Raw genomic sequence first — 27,666 nt, 5'->3', positions numbered from 1 at the left:
TGTGCAGAGCACAGCTGATGCCATTTGAAATCTCAGTTTTGGTTATGGAAGGAGCCTGGAGTAAGTAGGATGCTAATGTGGTTACCACAGGGAATGGCTTTAAAGTAGGGAGTGATGAATGCAAGGCAGTATCTGTAAAATAACAGACTTTGTTCATCACTTTCAGTAAAGGCAGGTGACTGGTAGAAGCCAAAAACATCTAGGAAGAAAATATGCATGAGGTAGGAGGCAGGCACATGCTGTTAGCTGAAGTCACGTCGTATTTCATAGACAGGCTACAATTCCCCTCCCTGTCACAAGGAGAAAATAATGGAGGAAGCTTTTCAATGGCACAAGGGCAGTTTTATGCAATTTGTATTGCAAGCCAGTGACCTTAGAGTGACTGCTGGCCTATCAGAGGGGTTTTGAAACGAAACCCTTCCTTTAGTCCTTGAATTAGAGACAGACAAACGGTGCTTTACGTGCACACTCCATCTGCTAACCTTGGATGGAGTCCTTTGCATCTTTTAATAAGCTTTTTAAAATGTACCAGAGCTTCTTTGTTTCCTTGGCCTCAAAAGGGTGGAAGCCAAGAGAGATTTCATCATTCACGTGCCATGAATAAAATGACCATGCAAGCGGAATCCTTTATGAGAAAAATTAATTAATTAACATTCCGTGCATCAGCAGAGCTGGACAGACTGCAGACAAGTGTGAAGTGATGGCTGTAACAGCAGCATGGGACTTTTGCAGAGGTGGGTGTTACAACCCCTGGCTTATCTGCACATCTGTCTGATGGCTTTTATTTCCATCTGAAATTCCTCCCTGCAGGACTTTGAGCTGCAGGGATCCCTTGTTGGTGGTTTCCCTCTGCTCACTCGCACACAGAGGAGTGGGTTCTGTCTCCCAATAAAGCAGCTATTTTCCTACAGGCTGCAGCACTGCTGCCTTCCCTGCATCCTTGCCTGTCTTTCATGTTTTAAATCTGACACGTTTAGCCACAGTATGCGTGTTTATACAGTCAGTATATAAATATACCTTGACTTCTTTCCAGCCTCTCTTTATCTCCAGAGATCTAGGCCCCTTAAAGAAAATATTATTCTTTGCCAGCAGCACATAAGCATCAATTTACAGAATTTTTTCATAAATAGAGCCTTCCCGGGGGCTGTATTATTGATTTACTTTTCACCTAGCACAGCACTCGCGTCTTGATCAGAAAAGGCTGCTCTCAAATTGTGCAGTTCTGGTTTTCCTTTAACTCCATTATCAAAACATTCACTCTTTCCGAGGCTGGTAATAAAGCAGCCTGGCTTTGCCAAAGAGAAATATTGCTTATGGTCCAAGTTGTGTCTCTGATAATTGAGACCCAAATGCCAGAAAGTCATAAAAAAAAAAAAAAAAAGTTCCTTCTGGTCACTGAGTTCCACCCAGTTTGTTTTCCTTGCACTAACAATCACTTCTTTCCCATGTTTTTCTTCTTGTAAACCACCTCACATTGAATTATCCAGCCACTGCAAGAAGCTCTGCCAGTCCTCATGTGTCTTATGAGCTGCTAGGGCTGCGTTTCATTACCCATGATATACAAACATGCAGCATTTATGGGGATAACAACGCATTGTACAGGTGGAGATAAGCTCCTGTCAGGAAGTGTCTATAAAGCACGAGCAATTCCAGCACTTGTTTTTTTGCGTTCCTGATATTGTCAGTGGAATTTCAATTCTGTATCCTGCAAACGCGAGCCGTGTTGGTGAGAGTTATGTACTATAGAGATAGCAGCTGGGGGCTTCAGGGTAAGGAAACATCCATCTTTGGGTTTCCTTGGATGTAATGACAAGAGGCTGTGAGAACAGCTCTGCTTTGCGAGGTGCTGCGTGAAATAAAGCCAATGTAAAGAGCTGCAGGTGAGAGTGGGGGTAACAAAGGGGATAAGATGGGGAAGGGGCAGTGAGAGGTAAACCGAGAGCAGTGTGTGCTGAGCAAATCACTGCGTTCACTCCTCTGAGGTCCCCTAAACGAGAGCAATGCTTTTCAGTAGGGATTCATCCTGCAACGAGCACAGAATTGCTTCTGAGATTTGGAAAAGGGCAGACATTTGGCAGTGGTGAAATTCAAGGTGCAGCTTTCTTAGCTACGACTGTTATTTGAGCTGACAGAGGCCACTTAGGTGAGTTACAGCATGGTTCTGTTCCAGTCACGTTGGGTAGATGGAAGCACAGCCTATTAAATACTGCTCTGGAATAAGTTTCCCTTCAGCTGCAGCTTCCCACCACTTCTGCTGTTGTTTTTACTACTTGTTAGAATAGAATACAACAAAGTTTTAGCACAGAAGAAAGACTCACTGTGACAGCTGCTGGGCAAAAGAACAAACAAGTGCACAGTTGTTGCCCCAAAGCCTTTTTATGTCACTTCTGTAGTCAGCCCTGATACAGACATTTACATTGGGACCATTTAAACTGTTATCTTTGGGATTTGCACATGTTGGATAGAGATGATATTCCTTAATTTGCCACAAACCCTTTAATTTGCCACAGAAACAATCAAACAAGTCTTACTTCTGTCTCAGAGCCTGGAAAATCGTATGAGTCTTAGGGATTCTTCAGGAGATGAGAGGAAAAAGATGATGGAAAACCCAAGTTTAAGGTTTCCTTTCTGACTGCAACGCCTCAGATGTTACATGGAGCATTGGAGTGCTGGAGAACTGCTGGCAGAATCACATCAGATCAGGATTTGCCAATGGAAACTCTTCCACCAAGGGGATGGGGATGAAGACAAAACGTTCCTGAGATTTGCTCCTGCCATCTCCCAAGCCTTCAGGCCTTCTGCCTGTCCCTGCACAGCAATGATTGCCCACAGCATTAGTGGTATTTTGAGGACAAGACTGATAGTACCCTTTTCTTTTTCCCCCCCCATATTCCAACCATGTAACCAGCTGGAGTTCTGCTTCAAAGGAGGAAACTACTGAAGTCTCAGCTGGTTGCTTTGCTGTCAGCCCCTCTCGATCAGGATGTTTTATGCTGTTTGTCAGCATGGTTTCTAAACACCAGTGGCCTCAGGCTTTGAAGGAGTTCAGCCTTCCCTAAAATTGCTGATGTTCCTTGTTGTGCAGTTTGCATAATTTTTGCAGTGGGCTTTTCCTTAAGATTGAGAGTCCTAAGTGGTTCAAACCTATGGGGATCTCCAATTTTCGTCCTCTCCATCAGCATTCTGTTTGTAGAGGCAGAGCATCTCTCTATCAATCTTCCTTACAGCTCCCCTTTGCTTTGCTCCTTGGACTATACACTGGGGCATAAAATAGAGTGGAATGTTTCCTATTTTGTGTGCTAATAAGCAAAAACAGGAAAAAAAAAAAAAAAAGCAGCAACCTGTGCATTAGTTTGCTCCAGCATGTGCTGTAACATTATTAGCTGATTCCTTTGGAAAATTACCACCAGTACAGCTTTGCTGACTTGCACATGTATAATGTATAAATAGAGCCATCAAAGTTTAATGCACCTTTAGCAGTGTATTTCCTAACACTGCCTGTGACAGGGGTTTCATTTTTTTTTTTTAAATCTCAACAGTTTATCACCAATGCACTGCAACAAAGTGCAGCTCAGCTGTGCCATCCACAGAGGTACATTTATTCCCTGTGTTCACTTCTCCACCACGACATGCAATACTCACTGATGGTTTTTTCCCCTACAGCCTTATGACACAGCCTGCCAGCCTCTCTGGATTTGTCCTTAGTGCCACAGTTGTGCCCACAGACCCAGATCCAGGCTCTATGCACACACAGATTAGTCTTTGCCCCCAGGGCATTACAATTTAAACAGACCAAACTAAGCAACGTGAAGACAGATCAGCTGTATGAAACAACAACAGATGAATGAAAAATGAGCCTAGATGTTTTCTATCTGTGGCCACTAGATCATACTTCAAGTTTTTTTTCCTCAGTATGAATATAAGGGAGAATGAGTGTGAACAGATGGTACGTAGAGGGAAGGAAGAGATGAATGTTAAGATAGAAAGTCACCTGGGTGAGAGAAATACAAAAAGTTGGACTCCATAAAAAGAAAATGCTGCTGCTTCTAATTTAGATTTTTGATCGAGGCATTTGCAGCAATCTGAATACTGTGATTGAGAGATGTTTGCCTTACCATTAGAAGCCCGTGTGGCCCATGAATTCTCAGAGCCACAGCCTTCACGTTTCAGGGATACATCCACACATCTCTGGAGAGCAGCTGGAATAAAGTTGTGCCTCCAGCAAAGACATGGAGAGAACACTGAAAAAGGAAAAGATGCAGAAGTTTCAGCTTTGAGAGTCCACAGGTGGGCAGTGGAAAATTATGATAAGCTATGGACACAAGCTCAGGAAAACCTGGGTCTGCTGCTTAAATATCAGAGATCTGTCGTTTTGCACACCTTTCAGCCTGGAAGTCTGCAGTTGTATGGCTTTACCTGTGAGCTGAAACCTCCAGGAGGAAAAAAGAAATAAGTGGGTGTGTGAAAAAGCCACGACTCAACCTTGCAGCATCCAGGAGGCTGTGCTGCTGAGCTGTGATCAGCTAGGCTAATTACAGAGGGAGAGTGCAGTCATTTGTGGGCTCTGTTGGTTTCAAAACTGCTGCTTTTGGCAAAGCCAACAATAGAAGGCTGCATATATTTAGATATTAATTTGTGAATTAAAAGCACTGCATTTAGCATCTTTACCAAAAAAATGACAAGAACACCAAACACAGTGATGATTGCTTTGCCCTTTGAGCCATGTCTTTTTGAAGCAAACTGGCCCTTGGATTTATAGATTTTATTATTATTAATGTTCTCTCCTGCAAAGAATTCTGTTCTGTTGCAGTTCAAGAGCTCTTTCCATAATGTCAAGCTCCCTTATATTTTCAGCCCCCAGGAGAATTCACAGTGCTACTTATTTTTCCTACAAGCCAGCAGGTTTTGATGTAATAAGGAGTAATAATGTTTTCCAATACGGATTTATTCCAAGGTAATCCAATGGCTTTTCAAAATGGAACTGCATTATTTCCTTAAGGCTCTGGTGCAGCATGGCTTCATGCCTTTCATTGCTTCTCTGCTGCTGGCTGGAATCTTACTGCTTTGTGCCACAGACTTATTTGCCATCTCATAGCCTGGTTTTGGAAGCAGGAATGTCTGAGTTCCCTTCCTGCTGCTGTCATGAAGTTATGAGCACAAGCAGTAGGTAAACCTCATTGCTGACAAGTGCAACATTTCATGCTGCATTTCCTAAATGCATGTGAGCTATTAGTTTAAAGGGCTATGAAGAACGTAGTCTTTTAGCTTACCCTCACTCTGTTTGCTTCATTCCTTTGAGTCCACTGATAAATCACAAACAGGAGGGATATTTGCACAGACTCCAAACTGGTGAAACTATTGCTTGAGCTGAGAGAAGGGCAAGCAGGAAAAACCTTTCAGCTTCTCCTCCCACCCCCCCACTGCCTGTGATTCATTTGAAACATAAACCTTGTGGGGAAATAGAAAGCAATCACATATACTAGGAAAAAAAATGGGTTTTGTCTTTTCTGTGATGGTTTTCTCCTCTTTCAAAACCAGGAAAAGTTAATTTTTGATACAAAGCCAGAACAAAGAGAGGCTGTGGGGGTAGGAAGAGCATGAGATGGATTTTCTTGTTGCCTTCATCACTTACCGAGCTGCAGAAGCGTCTGTAAGATCAGATCAAATTCAGAAGCACAAAGCACTTGATTAAGGTGGGGAGAAGAGTAAACTTTTCCCTGTGGGGAAAAGTGACAGACAACTGTTATTTCATTTCCAGGATGCTTTTTATTGAGGTAACTGATAGACGTGCTCTTTTCTTTCAGTGTTTTCAGAGCACCACTTCAGTCATCTCTTCCATATTTATTAGGGGAAAGGAAAAGGAGAAAGAGGTGAAATTTATAGAACATGGCATTAATTACTGCTTACCTTTCTGTTTTATGGCAGCAAGTGATGTATTTCTAATAGAGGTGCACCACAGGCATGGTAAACAGGCAACAAGCCTGAATCAGTACCAGTGCTGGAGCAAAAGCTGTCAGCTGAAGAAATCCCAACAAAAGCCCCAGAAAAAGTTTCATTAGAAGTCAAATTCAATTTACTACCCACCATCTTTGCTCACCTTCACTGCTAAGGTCACCGATTTTCCTTCAGCTGAGGGAAGCTGGTGGTATTGAGGTCCTGAGAGATGCTCACTTGAGCAGCAGCTGAGTTATGCTGAGAGTTAAATCACAGAAGTGATGCAGGGAGAGGAAAATACAGGTAGCTGAAATCCGAGCCATGCATTTTTCAAGAGATGAAACCTCAAATTTAAATGGATTAGGATCATTTTTCCTCACCTTTTCATTGTCCCATCCACCAAAACAGATGAAGCTGATAAATTCTCTGTCTTGACTTGGGGAATCCAAATCAATGGAAAACTTCTTTGGGGCTCTTCTGGAGAGGTAACCCCAGTTCATTGTTTGCTCTCACAAAGAGGACTGTTGGAAGTGGAGTTGCTTATGCTAAGAGAGGTGACTGCAGCACTGGCTCAGTACCACGGAACCTTAAATACACTCAAAGGGAGCTTTTGGCCAAGGCTCAGCAGTGGGATCTGGGTTAAGCTGCTGTAGGTATTATTGCCACAGCAGCAGGCACTCAACAGGCCAACCCCCTCCACATTCACTGAGCACTGGAAATAAATACCTTCTTTGGCAAGTGTAACTGACTTAAGACCATCCTATCTATTGTGGCAACACAGTTGGGTGCCACTTCTCCAAAGCAGCTAAAAGCTATTATAAGCAAGTAATACCAGTGTTAGCTTCCTTCTCTGTGCCTGGTTTCACTGGGATCTTTGGCAGGACAAGATAAGCCTGTCAGCATACCAGTGTTCTGTTAACTCTGCACAATTTGTAATTGACAACTCCCTGGTTGTCCAGATGAGGGTTTCTGCTGCCTCTTATTGGTGCTTTATGAGCGTTGTAAGGTATTGTAATGCTACAACATGATAGAAAGCACAGCAGTGATAGCAAGGTCCTAGGCTGTAGCAAGTGAGGATAAGCCCAAATGGAGCAGCCACAGACACAGAAACAAAGAAAGAAAAATCCACTTACCATTAAAAGGCCTCAGGTAGGCAGGGATCTGCAGTGAGATCCCATCACCTCCACTGCCAGCCCTTAAATGATGGCTGGGAAGGGGTGGATCCTGGCTCCATCCCTTGCAATCACTCAGACACATTGCATGCACCTGAGCTGGCCCTGCCTTCCCATCAGGTGCTCAGTCATTGTTCCAAGCCCTGTCTTAGCATTTCTCCTATAGATATTTAACAGAGATGTCACACACATCCCTTTTTTACACCTTCTGTAGTTTTTTTTTCCACTTCAGCCGTGCAGCAGGAGGTGGTGCGGTGTGGGATGGAGTCACAGAGACATTTAGAACAAGGATTTCTATGAGATGAGACACTTGCTCGGTTCTCTCCCTCATTCTTTTCCCATGAATTCCCCAGAGATGTGTACCTACAAGCACGGAGTAGCTGAGTTCGAGTTTCTGTGCTTCATTTTTGGCATACCCTCACATTGTGTAAAATCTTACCTTGCTCTTGCACTCTCATCGACGTACTTAGAAAGCTGTCCTCTGCTCAGAGCCCTGTGCCAAAGATCTCTCGTGGATCAGGGCCTTGAGCAGAGCCAGGAAATGACTGTAAGCACGAGAAGCTGGGTGTAATAAATGGTCGTCTTTGTTTCCCTGCAGAGCTTTTCCCTTTGCCAGTTTGTAGACCTGTGCAGCAAGTTGCTTTGTTTGTACAAGTTATGCCAACTCTGGCATAACTCTGAAAACCTATTGGGGAATGGGAGCATGCGTTTTGCCTGGTGCTTTAAACAGCTCCATGTTACACTGGGATGAGCTTTATTGCTTTATGGTAGTATAAAACTTATCTTTTCCCTAGCAGTTGGCTCTTAGAAGACTTATTATCTTTGTTTTCCCTGAAAACTGTGGAGTTGAGTGGTGTGAAATGCCATTTCTGGCACTTTGGTGCCTGTGCTCAGGCAGCCCAAATTGTCTGGGCTTTTCCCTCTTGCTTCTTGTCCCATTATTTTTCACATTTTCGGTTCCATACCCTCTGCAATAGGCTCTGATTTCCTTTAGCAGAATCTCTCTGTCTCAGCCTCCTGTCCTTTAGAGTTCTTAACATCTGTGGTTTCTTGCTAAGTCTTCAAGAACGCCAGAAAAACCTGGCATTCGTTATTTTATATATCAGAATACGCTGAAAGAAAAAAAGTGAAGTGCTTTGCAGCTGCAATACAGCAGAGGTCAGGTAAATAAATAGATTGTATTCATAACTATTAGCTTTTTGCAGTCACCATCATGCTGACCTACTGCATCTCTAAGAACCATTGCTGGTTTATCCAGGCAGCTTCAGCAACCGGATTCTTTTCCAGATGTCTCTTCTCAGAGATTCTGTTCACAAAGCAAGCTGGCAGGCTGGTGCTACAGGCAGAAGAAAGGGATCACGTAGGGTCTTACTGAAAGTGAGATAAATGCTTTTAAAGGGTAGAAAATTAGGGAGCATATTGATGCAAATAGCAAGAAAACGCTCTTTGAGACAGTGGGGATTTTTTTATTGTCCAGGTGAAGGTGCAGGCAGACGTGAGACCTTCAGGTGCACATAGGAAAGTACATGGTTAGCTTTCTGTTTTTTCTTTTGGGGTGCACCTTGTTAAACTCTGTTTAAAAACTCCCCACGACATTTTCTTTGGGGACCTGGAGATTACAGCAAGCAAATGTTATCCTTATAGGTCATTAACAACCAAGGAACTCATTTTGCATCAGAAGAGGCAGCTCACCAGATGGTGCTTCTGAGCACATGATGAAAAACAGCTGCTTTGCTACTCATATATTTCTTTCCTTGCACAGCTAACTGCTTTTGATTAAGGTATAGAGATATATATGCTGAAGCTATTTTAGTTTGTATTCTGTTGCAGGAGAAGCATTAAGGTGCACCCCAAGCTTGTTAAACACGGCATTAGCAACGTCAGTACAGCAATTGATGCTATTAAAGCATGCTGCTGGCCCTGCTCTCCCCAGGTAAGCTGGTGGTGCACCTGTCAAGATGAGAGACAGCTGGGCACAACGTTGAACTGTATCATACATAAAGGAAAGTGGTGAATAATAAAGACTAGAATGAGCAGTTTACTCATTCCATTCTTTATGTGTCCAGCTAGAAATAGGATGGATCGTCTCATCCATGCTCAGTAGCAGTGGTTTTTTTCCATGAACAGCAATTGGAGGGTCACACACAGGGAACAGCAGCATGGTTACGTCAGGCATGGAAAGCTGACATTAAGTTTCAGGAGCACAGGCTGTTTGTTGATTAAGTTTCCTGGAAGATAAATTAGCCCTCCCTGCTTTTTGAAAGCAGGCTGGGATGCTCTAATGGGTTGGGATGCTTCTAGCACAGTCTTGCAGCCCACTCACTGTCTTTGCCTAAGCATCAGCTACTTGGTGGTTGTTTTCTCTAAATCTCCCCCCAAGAAATTTTACCAGCTGGTTTCTTTAACAGAACAAAGCTTAGCATTTTTAGGTGACTTTACTCTTCAGTGGTGCAGACACACATAGATCAGTTCTGTGATATGAATCATAGAGATGGCACACTGCTGCAGCAGTCAAGCTGAAGACCATTGGGCAGACTTTGCATCCTTACCTTCTTTTTTGGAGGCAACCCCACGGTAGCCAGAGTATAAGCTGTTGGCTTCCTTGCTTCTCCTGCTCAGCTGGGAGCCCTCCTTGTTGTGTCATCATCTGCAGCTGAAGATAGGCTATAGCATCCCATTTCTCCTCCCTCCCTTAATGCCCTTTCCCTTGTAGTCAGCACTTCATTTGAGGCCATAAAACTAGCTTTTATTGACTTGCAGACATTAAAAATATACACAGAGCAATCAATTCTAGTATCAAAACAAGAGCCCCTTGTTTACCAACCCTCCCACGTAACACCCACTATTAACATTATGCATTTGTAAACATTTGGTGTTTTTATAAAGGTATTTATTTAGTTTGATAATACTGATGCACTAAGCTTGGTCTGTCAGACAGAGCAAATTATTGAAAGCAGGTGAAAGGAAGTCAAACAGTGGTGGGATAGATAGAAATCCATACACTGCACTTCTACATAGGTTCAGAAAGAAAGCTGTTAAAGACAAAGCCCAGCAACAGAAAAAGGCAAGCTCACAAGATAGAGTTCCTTCCTAGGGGAACAGAGCCATCAGTTTTCCCTTTCTCTTACATCCAGATGCTCTCTGTACCACACCCAGGCCTGATGACAAAATATCTTCTTTCTACTTTAATTCTTAGTCTTTTTTTTCCCTCCCAGGAGGCACTCAATAACCCTTTTATAGTTCATAGGAAGCCTCGCACTTGAGTAATTGCTTCAGTCCTGACCTCCCTTCTTCTCAGCAGAGGACTTGAGCTTCTTCAGCCACCTGCAGAGAGGACTTGGCTTGCACAGCTTACGACTTGGTCTCTTGCACACCACTGAGTGGTTTTCCACTGCTGCCTGGTTGATCACCACATCTGCCTCTCCATCTCCCACCTCTCCAGCAGCCTGCAGGGCCAGGTCAGTTTTTGACACTCCTGCAGCTGGCTGAGCTGTTGCAGCTCTGTCCTGGCTTGGAGCACACGTTAGAATGTCTGGGCTCATCGTAGCAGGCTCAGTTTCAGCCTCTTGTGGCTCCTGCACAAAGGGCTGGGTGTCACCGTGGTCTTGAAGCTCCATGCTTTGCACTGCTGTCTGTGGCACAGACTTCTGCTCGTGTTGCAGAGAAGACAAGGCTGTTTCATTTTCTTTGTTCTGCATCCCCACAGCAGCATCCTGTGATTCCTCCTTTGGAAGAGGATTCTCACTGCTCCCCAGCAGAGACTTCTGGGCAGTAGAAAGATCAGCTTCTGCCTTTTCTTGCTCAGCTGCTTGCCTTTCAGGCTTCCCAGGCCTTCTGCAATACCTCTCATGGCTGATTTCATTTCCCATGATGAAGGTGTACAGCAGTAATCCTGCTGGCAGCCTTCTCCACAGAGCTGTTAGGCTTTGGAATACTGAGAAACCTCAGTCAGAAGTAGGCAGAGAACCAAGCTTCCTTCTTGCTGCTAAGCTGAGTGGTATATAACTCAAAGGGCAATTACCCACCTGCAAATTAGAAATTAATTAAGACCCACACCCTATCCCTCTGTAAGGGTTTGGTTGATTCTGTGATTCTGAGGAGCATATAGATGGGAAAGAGTGCAAAACTTGCTGTGAACTCTGTCTGGAAGTTCCCCAGGATTGGGCTGGATATGAGATTTATAATTTTAAAGCCTGTTTTAGTTGAAGGGCCAGTCTTTTTTTGGGTCTTTTGATACCACTAGCAGCACTTGGGAAGTCAGTTACTCACCATGACTCTCAGCCAATACTGCACTTTACAGCTATTAGTTTGTATTACCAAAGTGAATAGTATTTAGGTCTGCTCTTGTTTCCTAGCCCATTTGTTAATTGTAGGAGGAAATTCACATTTAGCAGCTGTAAATAGGTCTGGTAGGACCTGGAAGGGAGGAGGAATGAAAGGTAAAATGCCTCTTTACTGTGAGATCAGAAATAGGTGGATTTCAGGCCCTTGGGTCATTATTTTATCAACCATTTACTCGCTTTTTAGAAAGCACAGCAGTGTTATCACTTCAAACTAAGGTAATAATAAGGCACAGTACATTTCAAATGCAGAGAAAATTTTACCTCAAGTCACATTTATAGCGTTGCTGTAAAACCACAGGATCATTAGAAAACAGATTAAGTGTTTTGCAGAGAAAGAGGAGAGGAAAATGGTGTTGAAAAGGGAGAGAAGAACCCACGTACAGCTTTGTCTATTAATTCCTTTTGAAATTTATCTCGTGCAGATTAGCTGCAGTTGCTAGAAAGAAGCAAACACAATTTAAACTCGTGATATAATTAAACAAGAATGAAACTGCCCCGTTTCTGGCAGAGAAACGACAAAATAAGCATTTCTTTTCAACCATTTCCAGCATCACAATTTCTTGGCCTTTATTTCTTATTCAGGTTGATAAGGTATTGCTCTTAAGTAGGGTAGCTGATGACAGCAAACCATTTCCCCGCGAGTCCCACATCATTAGTTCTCTTAAACTGCTGTTCCACTGCAAATCCTGTGGCACTTTCTGTAGCTAAATATTTAAAGTAAAACAGAGCTGCTGTGCAGCACGATATGATTACTGATGGTCGGGCAGAAGGTTTAGAATAACAGGAACCACAGAAAAACAGATCTATAATTTAGGGATGACGATTTCTAAAGTGAAGCTAATGGGTCCAGAGCAGTTTTGATGCACTGTTTGAGCTGCTTTTATGGATAGAATCTGTAGAAATGAGTGATTCCATGCTAGTTAGGCACTCTGCATGAATTTAAAACTACATAGCTGTAAGGATGGGAGAGCAGGAAAGACTAAGCAGCCACTTTCATTATGGGAGTAAAACAAAATATTGGAGGACAAAGAGATGCTGTACGATGCCAAAGGTAGACAGAGGACAAGATAAATATAAATTAATATTTTGTGAGATTGGCTGCTCAGAGAAAAGCATTTGCTGTTACAACATCAGCGATTTGGTGTAAATGCTTATAGCAGCAAAGTGTTTCATGTGATTTTGGAAGGACAGTGTAATGCTTAGCGAGGAAAGGAAAATAACAGTCTGTTCTACGGTGTGTTTATGTTGGTTGGGTGTTACCATCACTACAGGAGCACTTAAAAATCTGAAGATTGACAAATTCCACTGCTGTTGTCTCAAGAGAGGCATTATTTATAGAAAGTCATACATCTATATTCATTACCATATGTGCAAAGGCAACGGTTATTTTGCACGTGGAGTAAAATTGTTTCTTCCTTCCTGATCCTAAATTTGGCCATTTCCTATTGTGAATGTTCATTCATTTTTCTGTTGCTAAGAGCAGGACCTTCCTCAGATGAGGTGTCAGGAGGAAAACCCATCAGAACAGACATCAGCATCCCTGAGTCCCTGTCCTGTGTGATCCCTGTCCTGAGCTCCAGCCCTAATGTGCATCCTCCACAACTTGTGAATTGAGGGTGATGAGGTCCTCCAGACTCCCTGGGGTGCAATTGAGGATGAGTTCTCAGATAACAGCAAGCCAGAGGACAAGGCCATTGCTGAGGATGAGAATCGTTATCCCATCCTAACTCTGCTTTGAAAGGCAGAGATGGAAATCCTTTTTTTTTGCAAATAATCAGAAAATGGAAGCAGTGTTTAAGGCATTACACTCCTGCTGGTAGAAAGAAGGCATACAGAGTTACGACTAGGTCAAAAAATTCCCATTCACCACTTTATGTCACTGTTTGGGATTTGTTTGAATTAAGGGAGCCAACCAACCTTCGATCACTGAAAGAGGTGTTCACACCACGGTCCCAAATATCAGAACTGTTTTCTGTGTTTCTTGTTTGTTTGGACATCCCCTGATTCACTTCATAAGTCCCTGCACATTTTTTCTTTTTTTCCTCTCATAGTGTTCATACAAAACCGAAGAGAAATGTAATGGGGCATTTCCACCTGCAAGTTGACAGTAATAACCAGTATCATGGGCTGAGCAACAGTTACACAGCAGGCTTTAGAGCTTAGGTGTTACACTTTGGTTCATAGGCACAATACATCTTCCTGACACACAGGAGCAGCAAATCTCAGGTGCTTTTCATCAGTTCCAACATGTTGCTGGCTGCTTTTTCTGCAGGAGGCAGAGCTGGTTGGGATTCTGCAGTGGTGTTTCTTCCTCTGGAGGAATGCTCTCCTCCAATGAGTGCAGGAAGGTTGTTTGTGCTGGCTTTTGTTTGTGAACTTGTTAGGATTTCCCATCCTGCTGTCAGATTGCTGACAGGTCATGCAGCTTTAAGGGCTCACACCTTACCAAGGGAAAAAACATGCAGAGAAGCAAGCAGAATATTCTGCTGCTGATGGCCGGGAGGAGATGTGCTGTTTAAGTGAAACAAAAGCGTTTGGTGTTGACAAAAAACAGGAGCAAACAGCGATAGCCTTGGTTGAGGGAGGTGTTATTATTTTGGCCTGCTGTTTTCAGAACTCTCCACCAAGTTGTGTCAGTAGTTCAACCAGTTTAAGAGAAACAGACCTGTTAGTGTACTGCTGGAATTGGGTGCTTCAGAAGGAAGAGAAACGTGTCCAGCAGCTCCTGATAGCACAAGCAGATAGCAAATATTAAGCTCCTAAGCATTCATTCACGACTTGTTGATTTCATGGGTGTTGCAAGGTTGTATTTTCAGGGTTCCCTTTTGAATCACAAAAAAAAAGCTTTGTTAAGTACAGATTCTTAAGAGTGGAAGGTAAGATTTTCAGGGAGCAAAAAATTCTGACAGTTATGTGAACTGGTGATGCTGCTTTCACTGCTCGCTTGCAGTGATTCGATTTGCTAGTCAAAGAATTTGCTGCTAATCATCTTAAGAGGGCAGCCTAGAGCCTGGGAACAGAACTGACTTGTGCTCACACTGCTGCTTTATGAATAGATCCTGCAGTTAGAACTTGCCTAAAAAAGAAGGGACAAACTGCAATGGAAGGTACAGCTTGCATTCACACAGCAGTGGCAATGAAGAGGGGTTCAGTGCTCATGGAGCAGAGTTGTGAGGGCATATAGATGGGCTGCCCTGGATGGTACAACTGTTTTGCTGATACTGAACGGTCTATCCTTTCTTTTCAAAGGGCAAGAACAGGATTTTAAAAGCATTAAAGTGTTTTTATAACTTCAGTCTTATTCTTCTCATAGGAATCATATTAGAAAGTTTGGAATCACATCTTTATTTTCAGCAGCTCAAAGTCAGTGAGCCCCATTATTTGCTTACCAGAAGACGAGCATCTTTCATTCTGAGGCCAGCAACGTCAGTACTCAGCATTTTACCCAAATAACGTGCAAAATGAAAAGGGCAAAAACCTGAACTGTTGTCTTTAGAGGCAGTGCAGGTATCAGAAATGTCAGGGTCCCTTCCATCATACAGTTCAAGCCATTAGAATTGCAAGAGCAAAACCTTTGCCAAGTGTAATTTTGGGTAGGCTAAACCAGGACAACACAATGGTTGGTATCCAAGAGTAAAGCTCAGCTTTACAGTACTTTATGGCACACCTTAAACAACAACAAAAGAGGCTGACAAAAACTGGAGGAAAACATCTGAACTGGAATAGATCTATTGTAAGCCAGTCTGATGTAGGCTTGGATTTAGGAATAGTGTTTGTGGAACTGTAGCCTGTGGTGTTATCCTATATGTTGGCATTGAAATTGACCCCAACCACCTGTTTGTTTTGGAATGCCAGCAACAGTGTCATGTAATCATAGCTTATGTGATTCTAGGTCAGACTGATACCTTCAGTCTCAGCTAGGTACTAACAGCAGTCATAATGGGAATGAATTGATGAATCACTGTTACGTGGTTCATTGTTGAGTAACGAGATGCAAGCATTAATTAAATCACAAGCATAAAACACAGCGACAAGCTGAGGTTGAAAATGAGTGATTCTTTAATGTGAGAATGCAAACATTCTTCCTAGTATCAGAGATCTTATCTTCAAGTTCTCCAAAATGTTTGCCCAAAGCCAGTGACAGAAAGTCACCCAAGGAATCCTGCATCACCATCACTTCCATTATCCTTTGCCAGGAATACATACAAGCAAACCACCTGCTTCACATCTTAATCTGTCCCTCTTAACTTCTTTCTTCCTGGTGCTTTGCATTTGCCCATCATAAGATGAAAAACTTTCCTTTATCTCGTAAAGCTGCGATTCTCCTCCTGAATATTTCATTGCTTTCAACATTTCTTTGCTCTGCATTGTCAGACACATTGCCACGAGTTCTCTCAGCAACCACAGAACAGAAGATGATTAATACCAACCTCTGAAAATACTTGGCAATTAATTATAGTTACTGATCTGAGCACGGAAGACACTGGCAGAACAATGCAGAGAAGCTTCTGCAACTCTTTGCTTTGTTTCTTTTTCAGCATCAGTTAGGGGAAGCCTCCAGACCCACACATTCATTCTAAGAACAGAGGGCACATCCATTCTTTCAGACTAACCTAAGCAGCAGTTTATTGGTTATAACCAACCCAGGGCAGCTTGTCAACATAATGAACTCACATAGGTGCCTTCAGGATTTTACACAACAGCCACAGGGAGGGAGCATGCTCTGTGTTAGCTGAGAGTAAACTGACATTTCCATGAACATTGTCTCCATTCTGCTTTGGTCATAAGGGAAAATATTTCAAGGAAGGTTGGCTTAAACCGATAGACTTATGACTTACCAGCCTGGTCCCTTGATTTAAAAGAAATACATAAAGATACACACTATATTCTTGATGTGATTAAGCACATAAAGACAGTAAAACCAGTCACCCTTTAAATAGATGCATGCCTTTCAAAATCCTCATATCCTGACTTGCCTTTAACTATTTTTCTCCCCCTCCATGAATACAGCTATTATAGGAAGCACACAAGAACACAATAGCTGGAAATGGTTTCCTTGGGGAAGATTAATCTCACTCTCCTATACATTCTGTCTCTCCAGCTTTCTGTCTAAGTACACTTCTAATTCCCCACAAGCTATAGCAGAATGATTTGGTGCAGCCCTGTTATTTTTGGTTGAAATTAAAGGAAAAGATCTAGGCTGTATTCTTTTTCCAGTTCTTTTCAACGCTGCACTGCTTTTGAAGTTCAGTAACAGCTGCCCAACTAATCAAGTTTTACAAGACTCCCTGCATTTAAGAACTACATTATGCACATGGAACCATATTTACTGTAGCAAAATGACCATCAGAAATCTCTTACTGGTTACACTCTGAAAACAACCACTTTCACTGAGCTCCAGACTCTTTCACCTGCACTCAACCAACCCAAACCATGGAGCAGCTGGACACGAAGAAAACAACAGTCTGCATCAACAAGCATTAAAAGATGCCCATTTATTGGTTCCAGTTGCATTGCAGACCACACAGCATTTCAACAGAGCTTCAAACAGTGATGGTCAGAGTGAGGTGCACAGACAAGTATAATTAATATGCCTTTGTAGTTACACAGAGGGATAGAATTACAAAATCCATAACCCTAGCTCAGGTATACGTGCATGTGGAAAAAAAATATACATAAATATACTTTTTGTACTGAAATTTAAGTGTGTCCTTTCATCACCCCCCTGCTAGGGAAAGAAGGGGGTTGGTGCCACCTATGGAAAGCTGTGCACCAACTTGCTGTTCAGTCCCACTTCCTAAAGCAGGCTCCATAAACAACCTGCCCTCTGTGCCCTTTAGGATACGAACTCCCACTGATTGTCCACCCTGGTTCCTTGCAGGATCAAGGCAGGAGATTCTTTGCTTTGCTGCAGACAAACCCTCAGCCTGCTCAGTGGTTGCTGCACCAGGCTCCATGTGCTATTTCAGCATTCCTCATCAGCAGGCTGTTTTCCCTCATCGCTAGCTTTGATCTCTTCCTTATCCTGCAGAGCAGCCTGGGTTTCTACCAGGCAGCATAGTATTTCATTTGGTGTTTGTCCAGCATCACCAACCTCAGTCTGTTCTTCAGCTTGCTCCAATTCAGAAGGGTTTTCCTCCATATACTCATGAAGAGGAACCTCTTCATCATGTTCCAACTGGGGATCAGGTGAGGCTTCAGCAGCAAAGTGTGTTTTCTCTTCTCCTGCAGATCTCTGCATACTTGCAATGTCTTCTCTTGTCTCCATGGTCTTCAGAAGCAGCTCTGTCTCCTGCATTGTACACAGAGCAGCTGGGGACTCAGCTGCCTTCTCCACATGCACTTCCTGATGATCCTTTCCCTTACAAGTTTCCTCTGAATCACACAGAACTGTCACATCTTCTTCTGCAGGAATTGACAGCCTGGACTCCACTCCAGCAGGCTGAACCTCACCTTGGGCTTCAGCACACACATGGACTTCAGCCTTCACAGTTGTCTCTGTAAGAATCCTCACTTCTTCATCCCTGCAGCTGAGTTGCTCGTGGGGTACCCAGCCACTAGTAGGATGCTCATCAGCTGGAGCTTTACCCCTCTCTTGTAGATTGCCTCTGGCAGATTGGGCTTCTTGTTTTGGCTGTTCAGCAGGTTCCTGGTTCTTCACCCCCCCTGTACTGGGTTTGGTTTCAGGGTCCTGTGTCTCCTCACTATTGTGTGCATCTCTAGAAGAGGCACAAAGCAGGGCCTCAGTATGTTGTATGTGCAGAGATGCAGCTCCTGTGTCCTTTCTAGCTTGGGCAGCAGATTCACCTTCAGGGGTGTTTAAGGAATCTGACTCTGCAAAAGAAGGCTCGGGGGCTCTGGGGGTCCTTCCTATGCGTGCTGAATAAAAATGGTTCTCTCCAGTCCATGTTGAAGCATCACAGGATGTACCTGCAGTCCTGGATGCCCTTTTCCCCTTGGTCTTACAGAAAATAACTTTCTTAGGGAACACACAGAGCCTCCTGTTCTTGCCAAGAAGACCTCCCATTGCCAGAAGGGAAAGGAACAGCCCAATTAATGCCTGCCTCCTGGAGCTGTAGGATGCACACAGACAGCAGACAAGCAGGAAACTCTCTTGAAGCAGCAGCTTCACACCTGAAAGACATGGATATTTGCTCAGATCCATTTGTGGGCATTAGTTGTCATGTTTTCACATAACATCCTCCAGCTAATGTTATCAGAAGCTACAGAAGATAAATACAGGTGGAGCTGCTGTACAGAAATGATTTTTAAAGAAATAACAGTCTGGGGAGAAAGAAAACAAGCTACCTATCAATCGAACCAGCTCACTCTAAAAAAAATAGTTCCTCCTAAGCTTCTAGAAGCCAAGCAGCCACGCAGGCACTGCTGTTAGTTATCTTTCAGCAGATTGCTGTAGTGCCAGTAGGATTCTATTATATTGCAAACCTGTAGTTAGTTAAGTTGGAGCACACTGAAGTGCCTAAACTAGTAGTAAGGGCAACTATTAGTAGTGGCAGAAACAAGGCAGACAGGAAGAAGAGGGAAAAAAAAAAAGAAAAAAAGCATAGCATGACTTATTCCTTAATATTGAGAGATTAGTCACCTCCAAGAGGCACAAAACAAACCAAGAAAGAAAGCAACACCTCCTAGTGCAAAGTAAATCTTGAGAACTGAATTGCAATCCTTATGCAAGAAAAGAGCAAAAAACTACTTGCACTCTGGCTATGAAAGAGAAGAAAGACCCCATATTAAAAAAGAAATAAACGTAGAGCTCATAGCACTCACTCCATAGTCACTTCCTTACCACTGCAATCCTCCTAATGAGCACCTGGGAGAGGAAGGCACCAGCCTTCTCTTAAATAGGAGGAGGTGGTCACACTCAATTTCTCCCCCGTTTGGCTCTCAGTGTGTTAGTTCCTGCAGGTTCTGAAGTTCCCCCCCCTTCTTCTTCTTCCTTACTGTTTTCCCCAGGCATTTCATGGCCATTGTAAACAGCATATGGCTGCACATCCTAAGCATGGCTGATATAAGATTTGCTTGGTTATTGTTATTTTGTAATGGTCACTGCCAATTAAAACTAAAGATTAAAACAGCGCAGTCGTGGAAAATGAAAACTGGCCTCTATTTATAACTTTAAGTCTGCAGAAGAACAGGTGCATGGAATGCAGTCAGTGCTTTAACTTACAAATCGCTGAATCACAGAATGGCCTGGGTTGAAAAAGGCCACAATTATCATCCAGTTCCAACCCCCTGCTATGTGCAGGGTCTCCAACCAGCAGCCCAGGCTGCCCAGAGCCACATCCAGCCTGGCCTTGGATGCCTCCAGGGATGGGGCATCCACAGCCTCCTTGGGCAACCTGTTCCAGTGCATCACCACCCTCTGAGTGAAAAAAAAAATGATGTAAGTGAAGCTGCAAGTCTTTATATTATTTTATACTGGGCAGTTAGGAGGGAGAAATTGTCCCCTTACTGCTTTTGTGCCATCTTCAACTGACTGAGACAGGCAATGAGCTATTTTACAGTGGCTACAGATTGTTTTAATGTTTCCAGCCATAGCTGATCACCCTCTGTTGGCATTAACATGACAGTATCACTCGGGTTGTGTTTGTTTACTGGGAGTTGTAAAGTTAAATAGATCACATAGGCAAAAAACAAAAGCAAATATCCAGTAAATGCAAACTAAACCCAGTGACATGGGTGTAAAGATCCTAAACACGAACAGAAGGGTCAGAGTAGCTGGATTCCAGGCTGTTTTTATATATTTTTAATTGAAGCTACTTCTTTTGATGGCAGATCTGGTTCAGCATCCTACACTTTGTCTAGTTATTGTGATTCCGTTGATACAGAAATGCACAGGAGCTTTGGGTGAGGTTACTCCATGCATTCTGCCCACTGAGAGCATGAGGTACAGCATCCATGTCTTGCTGTTTAAACGTGGAACTTTTGAGTTAATATTTTTACTTTATGTGAGAAGAAGGATTACTCCTGTTGTGGATACTCATTTCAGTATCCCATACAAGGGAAGAATGCTCAGTTGTCACCATTTCAACAAGTGGTGGACATCTTTCTGAGAAGGAAAGTATTCTTCCTTACCATCGTATCATTTTGAAATGAGACATCCCAGCCTGACTTCGAAACAATCCTGAAAATTTCTTACATGTGAGACACTACAGGAGATGGCAGTGTAACCTATGGGGAAGGAAAGAAACCCTTATGGTCAGAGCAATCAGGTCTCTCTTGGCTAGATTTCACTTTTGTCCCAAAAGCCTTTTCTGATCTCTGCTACTTGGATGCATTTAAAAGGGCAGTTCTGCAAAAACACAGATGTGATCCTCTGACAAATACAAATAGCCACAGATCTTAAGAAGAGCCTGGCTCAGGTGTCAGCTCAGGGTTGGGTTGAATGACTGAATGCCATGGAATGGTTACAAAGCCATTCAGATGGCACCATCACTTGTAAGGGACGTGCTGCTGTCAGTGCAGAACGCTGATCTTTGTGTTGGGTTTTTTCGAGTTCAAGCTGTTCCTTCTTACTAGAACTGTCTCTTCCTTGCTATGCACATGGCAGGGCCTCTCTGCATATTAACTGTGGCATTTAGATATACTGGATGATCTGCCCAGGGGCATCTCTCATTCATCATTCATGCTGACATTACAACAGAATGACAAGCTCTGTTTGAAGGATTTTCTGTTCAGAGAGCCAGAAGGGCGTTCAGACAGTGAGCTCTGCAGCACCATTTGGATTCCAACGCTTAGCTTTACCCAACAGTTCCCACATTTTGGACAATTTCTGCTTTGCCCTTGTTCCCAGGCTAAGAAGCCACACGCTTAAACCCTCAAACAGTGAGAAAACTTCTCATATAGTGCAGTAACTTCTTATCCCCCCGCTTAACAGAATTAACTTATCAGCCCATAGGCAGGCATGAACGTGATTGAGTTTAATTTCTCTTGGGATTACCTACTCAGCCTCTCTCCTGCCTGAAGTGAAGTTTTATGTTACTGGGGTGTATTTGGGGGGGAGTAGCAGTTATCTCACCCAGTTCCCTGCTGAGCAGCCCTTAGAAACAAGCTTTAGCAGTAAGGACTGCATGACTTTTGGCAGAACAAATCAAGTAAGACAAGCAAGTTGGAGAATTTGAGAAAGAATTTGAGCTTGTAGCAGGCTTTGCAGAAGGCTGCTTTTTTCTTAATGGTTCCCTGCTTTTAGGTCTGAAAAACCTCTTGTTCATCATTGCTACAGAGATTGCCTACCTAAGCAAGAACTGTGGTTTATCAACCTTTTAAGTAATAGAAAAACACTACAGGTGCCTCTCTCTTTGCAGCACATAGAATCTTAAGTAAGGGAGGATGTGTTTGGAAAGCCTGACTTATGGGGTGCTTTGTCAGCTGAAGTGTGGTTGGAAGGAGGGAAGTCCAGGTGTTGAAGAAAGCTTATCCTATTCCCAAAGTACTTTCTTCAAAGTATGGAGTAGCATCCATCACTTGTCAACTCATTGAGCATATTCAGCTCTCAGCTACATGCAAGTAGAAATAAGATGTCATCAATGTGATGTATTTTCTTTCGGCTTTTTCTCAGCATTATTTAAAGTCCTGATCCTCAGGAACATTAGAAAACATGCTAGAGTTCCAGCACGCCTTCATAGCCCCCCCCCAAATGCACATCAGTTCAGATGGTCATCAGGTTTTGTAAGAGGACTTTCTGAGAAGACTGTGACCATTTATCCCTGAAGTGTGGACAGAAGAGTTCAGCATAGTTTGCCACTTTTTTTTGTTTTTACTAAGAAGGGCTCAACAGTTAAGACAATTCTGCACGTTTTTGCCATGATCTTAAAATATTTTATTGGTATCATGAAGTTAGGAACATTAAAAGTCAGTAGATTTAAACTGCAATACACTGACTTATGCATTCTGATTAAGACTACATTTAAGTTCTGCACAAAGTACAGGTTGTACGAGCACTTCAACTATTACAAGAAATACAAAGAACAAACCAGAGTATTATTTCATTGAGTTCATATGAAGATTTGTTCAATGCTTACAAAATAACAGTCACCAAATGTGTAAGTATGAAAGGAGGTAGTTGAAACATTTGATTTAGAGGTGGCAGTGAGCCACAGAAGGGATTTGGCTGTGCTGGGTTAGAGGAGCTTTGGTCTGTTCTGTTCCCAGACTCTTAAGACTTTGAACTGAAACCTCGTGTCATTCTACCACACTGGGGGATGCAGTGCTCAGCATTCCTTCAGCAAAACCACTGTTGAAGTGAATCACTCCTCTCCCAGTAAAGCAAGATCTCCTGAAAATCAGCTACTAAGAGTACAACCAACCTGTAATCCAGGAGAACATCTAGAAGCATCTATTGCACAACTGACTAATCTCTTTAGCAAAGTCACTTTTCAAAGTCCAGGACACACTTGAAAAAAGAAAAAAACACTGGGTTCAAAAGGCTGAGATAGTTAATTGCTTCCTAAAGGCACTGAACACCGATCCATCGATCCTCACATCTCTCAAGCTTCAGCATTTTCAACCTGCACATCTCCTTCACTCCCAGGCACTTCATACAGGATTGGTACCACACTGAGGAGCTCAGCTTCTTCCTCTGCAGGCACCTGGGCACAAGCCAGTTCTTCTGCAAGCTGCAGCACTTGTTGCACAACCCTCTCCTGTGGCTTTGCCTCGTCTGCTGGAGTTTTTAGGTCGCATTCCCTGCTCTCCTCACTTCTCACTGTATCACTGAGGGCTTCCTGGTCTTCATCACTTAAAACCTCACTCAGTTCAGCAGATTCTGCACAGCTCTGCACCCCTTGTGCAGCTGGCACAGCAGACCGAGTCTCTTGCTGTAAGAAGTCAAGCAGCTGGTTGGCTGACCCTTCTGGAGACAGGGTTTCTTGAGGCACCGCAGAAGTAGAGTGCATCTCTGCCACTACGGCGTCTGCAGGATCCACTCTATTCTCAGTCTCCTCTGTATCCTGCACGTTCATTAGAGAAGCAGCCTTTGCAGGAGATGCGATCTGGACACTCTCAGTGAGTTCAGTTCTTCCTTCAGCAAGGCCAGCCCTGCCTGCCTGCTCCGTGTGCCCAGCAGGAAGGTTGGGCTCAGCCTCTTTTGCCATCTTCTGCACAGCATAGAGTGGCAAGTTCCATCCTGTCAAACTCTCACCAGTCTCCCTGGGAGGCTTGATCTCAAAGTCTTGAGCAGCTGCAGTTTTCCATGCGCTTTCCATGAGCTCGAGAATATTTATTTCTTGGGGAGTTATTCCAGCACGTGGGCCATCCTCACTGCCAGCCCCAGCCTGTTCAGCAGGCTGAACTATATCTGCAGCAAGCTTCAGATCCTGAGCTGTGTGCATAGCCAGCTGGGCCTCATCATAAGGAGCAGGTTTTATTTTCTCTTCTGCATTGCATGCTTTCTCTCTTTCTTGCTGATCCAGAACTTCAGCCTCTTCTTTGGTCTCCCTGTCTGAGAATGCCACCAAGAAATCCACAGAGCTCCAGGCTGCCTTCCATTCCTCAGTCATTCCCACGGGATCTGCAAGACAGCAGGTCTCCATGTTCTCCTCTGCAATATCAGCTGGCAGCTGTTGGTCCTGGCAGAATGACTGAGCTTCAGAGATTTGTTCAGAGGTTTCCAGGGCTGGTGGGGAAGGCTGTGCATCAGTATGCATTGGTGTATCCCCTGAGGGGTGCAGAATTGGCTTGGTCTCACTAGTGTCTTCATTCACTTCCTCCTGCTTCTTGTAATTCCCACAGGTCCCACAGCAGGTCTGCATGCTGAAGTTGCTCCCCATGCTGTTGCTCAACAGAACCTGCAAGAAAAAAAGAAAACTTTTTATCTTAACTGTTTCACAACAGCATTTGCTGCACCAAAGGCTCCTTGGCTTAGCTCCTAGAGTGGTGTGTGTACACACTGTGAAGACTATGAGGTCCTATGTGACAGGACAGACCAAAACTGCACAGTGTTCCTACACACGAGGTCATCTCTGTAGCACAGCCTAAGCAAATACAGTTCTGATAGAAGGGACAGCATTACTACATTTATTGAGGGTAACAGATCTGCAGTGCTAACACAGTTCTGGCGCATCGTGCCTCTATTCTTAATCAGGGATTCACATCACCCACATTTATTAGCTGTAAGGTGGCAATCTACACCAAGTAATATCTGCTGTTAATCCCATGGAGTGATACAGTTCAGATGGAGTTTGTTTGCAGCAGCAACTCCTGATGGGAAACTGAACTCACACTTTCAGCTGGAGATCGTATAAAGGGAAAATAACAAGTCATGGCCTTTGTTAAGGATGAGTGACTTTAACTGTGCACAGTTAGTCTCCATAGACAAAAGTCTCTTGTTCTGATTGAAGCCATTTGGACTTGTTTTATTTCTGCAAAGACAGTAGGAGACTGTGGGCTAAGGCTGCAGCCACGCTGTAATTCCTCAGCTATATCTTGCACTAAGGCCCATTATGTCAGAGCACCATATTTTAGCAGGCATCCAACCTTCCCACCAGAAGCACAGGATCATATTCACAAAAAAAGAAAAAAAAAACCACATTTGAAAAATAAGGAACTGCAAGATATTAAGCTCAACAAGGCACACTCAAGTATAAAAGGTTTCTGAAGTTAAAGCTTATCTTTTGGCTCTTAGTGGATCACAATGCTTTTCTTAAAGACTTCCATTAGTCATACTGTTTCCTTCAACTCTCTGTGTTTGTGCTCGTTTAAAATGAAAGAAAGAGAAAATACAGATAGCTTTCCCAATAAATAAGTGCCATCTCTAAGTACTCCATTGGAAGTTAAGCCATTGCATTAGAAGGAGCTGCAGGTTTCAATAACGCTGCCAGCATCTGAAAGCAAACTAAAAGCTGCCTGCATACAACCATGTAAGGACCTGCAGTTACCTAAAAGCCATCAGGATGATCTCAACCTCTTCACATTTGCTTATTTCCCCAATACATTTCTTCTAACAGCAGATATCCTAATTAATTCCTTTAAAATAGAGAGTTGAAGAAAAATACCAGAGCTTAGATGAAATTGAGAACTTACCAGCCTCTAACAGATAAAAAACAACAGAACACAACACAAACCTCCTAATTGTCCTTTGGGCCTCAAACTCAGCTTAAATAGTACTAAGGGGCCACACAAAACCAATTCCCCCCAACTCCATGGGCAGCAATTCCCTGAATATTCAGTTCCCTTTCACTCTCATTCCCTTCTGGGAACAGCTGTTGTGGTTGCCTGCTTTATTTTACAGCTGAAGGTACTTTATTGGCAATTTTGTGGTTTGGTTTTGTTGGTTTTTTGTTGGTTTTTTTTTTTTTTTATCAGAGGGTAAAGTAAAACTAAAATGCATTTTATTGCAAATGAGTGATCACTAGCCATATACTGTAACAGCATGCTGTTGTAAAGCAAGGCAGGCAGAGGCACATTTGAGAGCAGTTTTCAAGCATCAGGTTGTGTCAGGCAGTTTGGGTCAGGGTTAGGCTGTTCCTCAGCTCCACCTGCCATCTTCAGAGAGGGTGAGTTCAGATGTTTATTTGCTTTGCTATAATGGAAATGGGGCTGGGCATCCTCGAGGCTGATCTTCTCACTTGCATCATTAGTAGGCTCTGATTTACCAGAACAATGATGTTGCCTTTGTGAAATGGAAGGGCCAACTCTTTGGACAACAGAAGGATATAGGAGTAGTGGGAGTCTTCATCATACTCAAGACCCAGCAGGTGATGCAGGAAGAACAAAGCTTTGCTTCTGGATGTTAATATTTCCTCAGGACTAAACGGAGGCTGGAAAGCACAGAGTTGATTTTTTCTTCTCCCCTCTTGTTTCTCAGAGCAGTCAGACTCACTCAAACTGTTGTGGATTCCCTCAGGCTGATGTCATTGCTGGAGGACCAGGAATTACCCAGGGCACAGTCAGCATGGGGCATGAACTGCCACTGCTAAGAAGTGCACTGAGAATGGAAGTGAAGTCAGTGCGTTGGCAGATCTCCCTTAACACAGAATTGCAGCTGAAATAATGGATGTAAAGAAGGCTTTTTAATTTATGTTTCACCCTCCATCTTCAATAAGAAGACTGGGATGTGTTTAAGAAATAGGAGAAAAAAAAGTAAGATTTTCCTTATGAGATTTTGACTGTTTCTCATTATTTTAGTTCTCACTGGCTCTAAGGGAGTCCTTAGTCTGCTTTCACTGATTTTCCCATTACTTTTACCACCTGTAAGGATGACAGAAGGTGTTTGGGCCCATCGCTCGGTACATGAATGAAACCTGCCTTATCAAGCCTAATCTGAAAAAAAGATTGAGTCAAAATGGGATGAACAAGCTACTAAACTTAACAAGATCAAAGTTGCCTGTTTTACAGCTGTTTTTTTACCATCTCTTGTTGACTTTAGAGGGGTAACATCAGTCCTGCAAGTACATGCATCATTGATCACAGCATATGCCTGATAGGGATAGCTTACATCTTGCCCCACTTGACATTCAAAGCTGTGCTAGAGGCTGCATGTTTGATATGCAGTTTGCATATCTAAGTAAATACAAAATAGATACAAAAGACTTTTACGCAGCGCTTTTTTAATAGGAGAGCTTCAGTTGAAATCAAGCCGTGATGTAAACATGGTGTTTAAAACAGCAGGAGGAAGCTGTGAAATTACAGGATTGGAAGATCCTGTCCTTTGGTGAGGGCATCCCATTCTCATGTAAGAGCTGATGGCATTGCCACCAAGGAGAGCAGATTTGTGTTGGTTATACCTGGAAAGGAATACTGTATAGCTGCCAGAGGATGGGTTTAGATGACAACAGCTAGGTAGTGCTTTGTGCTCAAATACAACACCTCATCTTAAGTGTTAGGTTATGGCAAAGCTGGGGAGAGTAACTGAAGCACTTAAGTCATATTTCACTTGGAAACGAAGGCAGGTAAACGTTATGTGTGAATAGAGGCATCAAGATACATCCTTATAATTGAAAAATACCCAAGTATGATTACGTATTTAGTAACATCTAAATGGTCATTGTCTTACAAGCACACATGTAAGCAGGCAAAGATACACAGCTGCCAGTTTTGTGACAGTATTTTATTTCCTTCCTCAATTCTGGATATGTGGAACATATATATGTTATGCACAGACACCAAAGCACATTTAGACATCTGTGGTTTTTAAGACAAAAAAAATAATATTCTGCCACGTTTTGTGCTCCTGTATCAAGAACAAGGTTTAAGGCTTCTGA

General features: G+C 43.1%; 3 protein-coding genes and 1 long non-coding RNA gene across 39 annotated transcripts in view; 1 reads left to right on the top strand and 3 right to left on the bottom strand.

The window, feature by feature from the left end:
- Positions 1-27,666, top strand: part of LOC116233000 (uncharacterized) — a 194,376-nt gene that overhangs the window by 19,666 nt on the left and 147,044 nt on the right. The gene's annotated exons all lie outside the window — the stretch shown is intronic.
- LOC116232982 (uncharacterized) lies at positions 1,436-7,218 on the bottom strand. 7 transcript variants are annotated; one of them, XR_004167855.2, is made up of 6 exons: positions 7,068-7,215; positions 6,098-6,278; positions 5,908-6,017; positions 5,633-5,717; positions 4,116-4,241; positions 1,436-2,808 (listed from the first exon to the last, which is right to left on the bottom strand). It is a non-coding gene; the product is annotated as an uncharacterized LOC116232982 (long non-coding RNA). The 7 variants fall into 7 exon arrangements; XR_004167858.2 differs by having other exon boundaries at positions 5,908-5,998; positions 7,068-7,214; XR_016459651.1 differs by having other exon boundaries at positions 6,098-6,241; positions 7,068-7,214.
- Positions 16,916-19,279, bottom strand: LOC116233088 (uncharacterized). Its single transcript, XM_031599791.2, has 2 exons — positions 19,235-19,279; positions 16,916-18,583 (listed from the first exon to the last, which is right to left on the bottom strand). The coding sequence occupies exon 2, from the start codon at positions 18,474-18,476 to the stop codon at positions 17,415-17,417; it is 1,062 nt and encodes a 353-aa protein (XP_031455651.2). The 5' UTR covers positions 18,477-18,583; positions 19,235-19,279; the 3' UTR covers positions 16,916-17,414.
- LOC116232983 (uncharacterized) lies at positions 21,978-25,583 on the bottom strand. Its single transcript, XM_031599631.2, has 2 exons — positions 25,487-25,583; positions 21,978-24,252 (listed from the first exon to the last, which is right to left on the bottom strand). The coding sequence occupies exon 2, from the start codon at positions 24,232-24,234 to the stop codon at positions 22,954-22,956; it is 1,281 nt and encodes a 426-aa protein (XP_031455491.2). The 5' UTR covers positions 24,235-24,252; positions 25,487-25,583; the 3' UTR covers positions 21,978-22,953.

This window comes from Phasianus colchicus, chromosome 23 (genome assembly GCF_987193195.1).
Source record: "Phasianus colchicus chromosome 23, bPhaCol1.hap1.1, whole genome shotgun sequence".
Classification (NCBI taxonomy): domain Eukaryota; kingdom Metazoa; phylum Chordata; class Aves; order Galliformes; family Phasianidae; genus Phasianus; species Phasianus colchicus.
The sequence above is the reverse complement of the archived record's forward strand: the minus strand, read 5'-3'. Positions and strand labels throughout refer to the sequence as shown.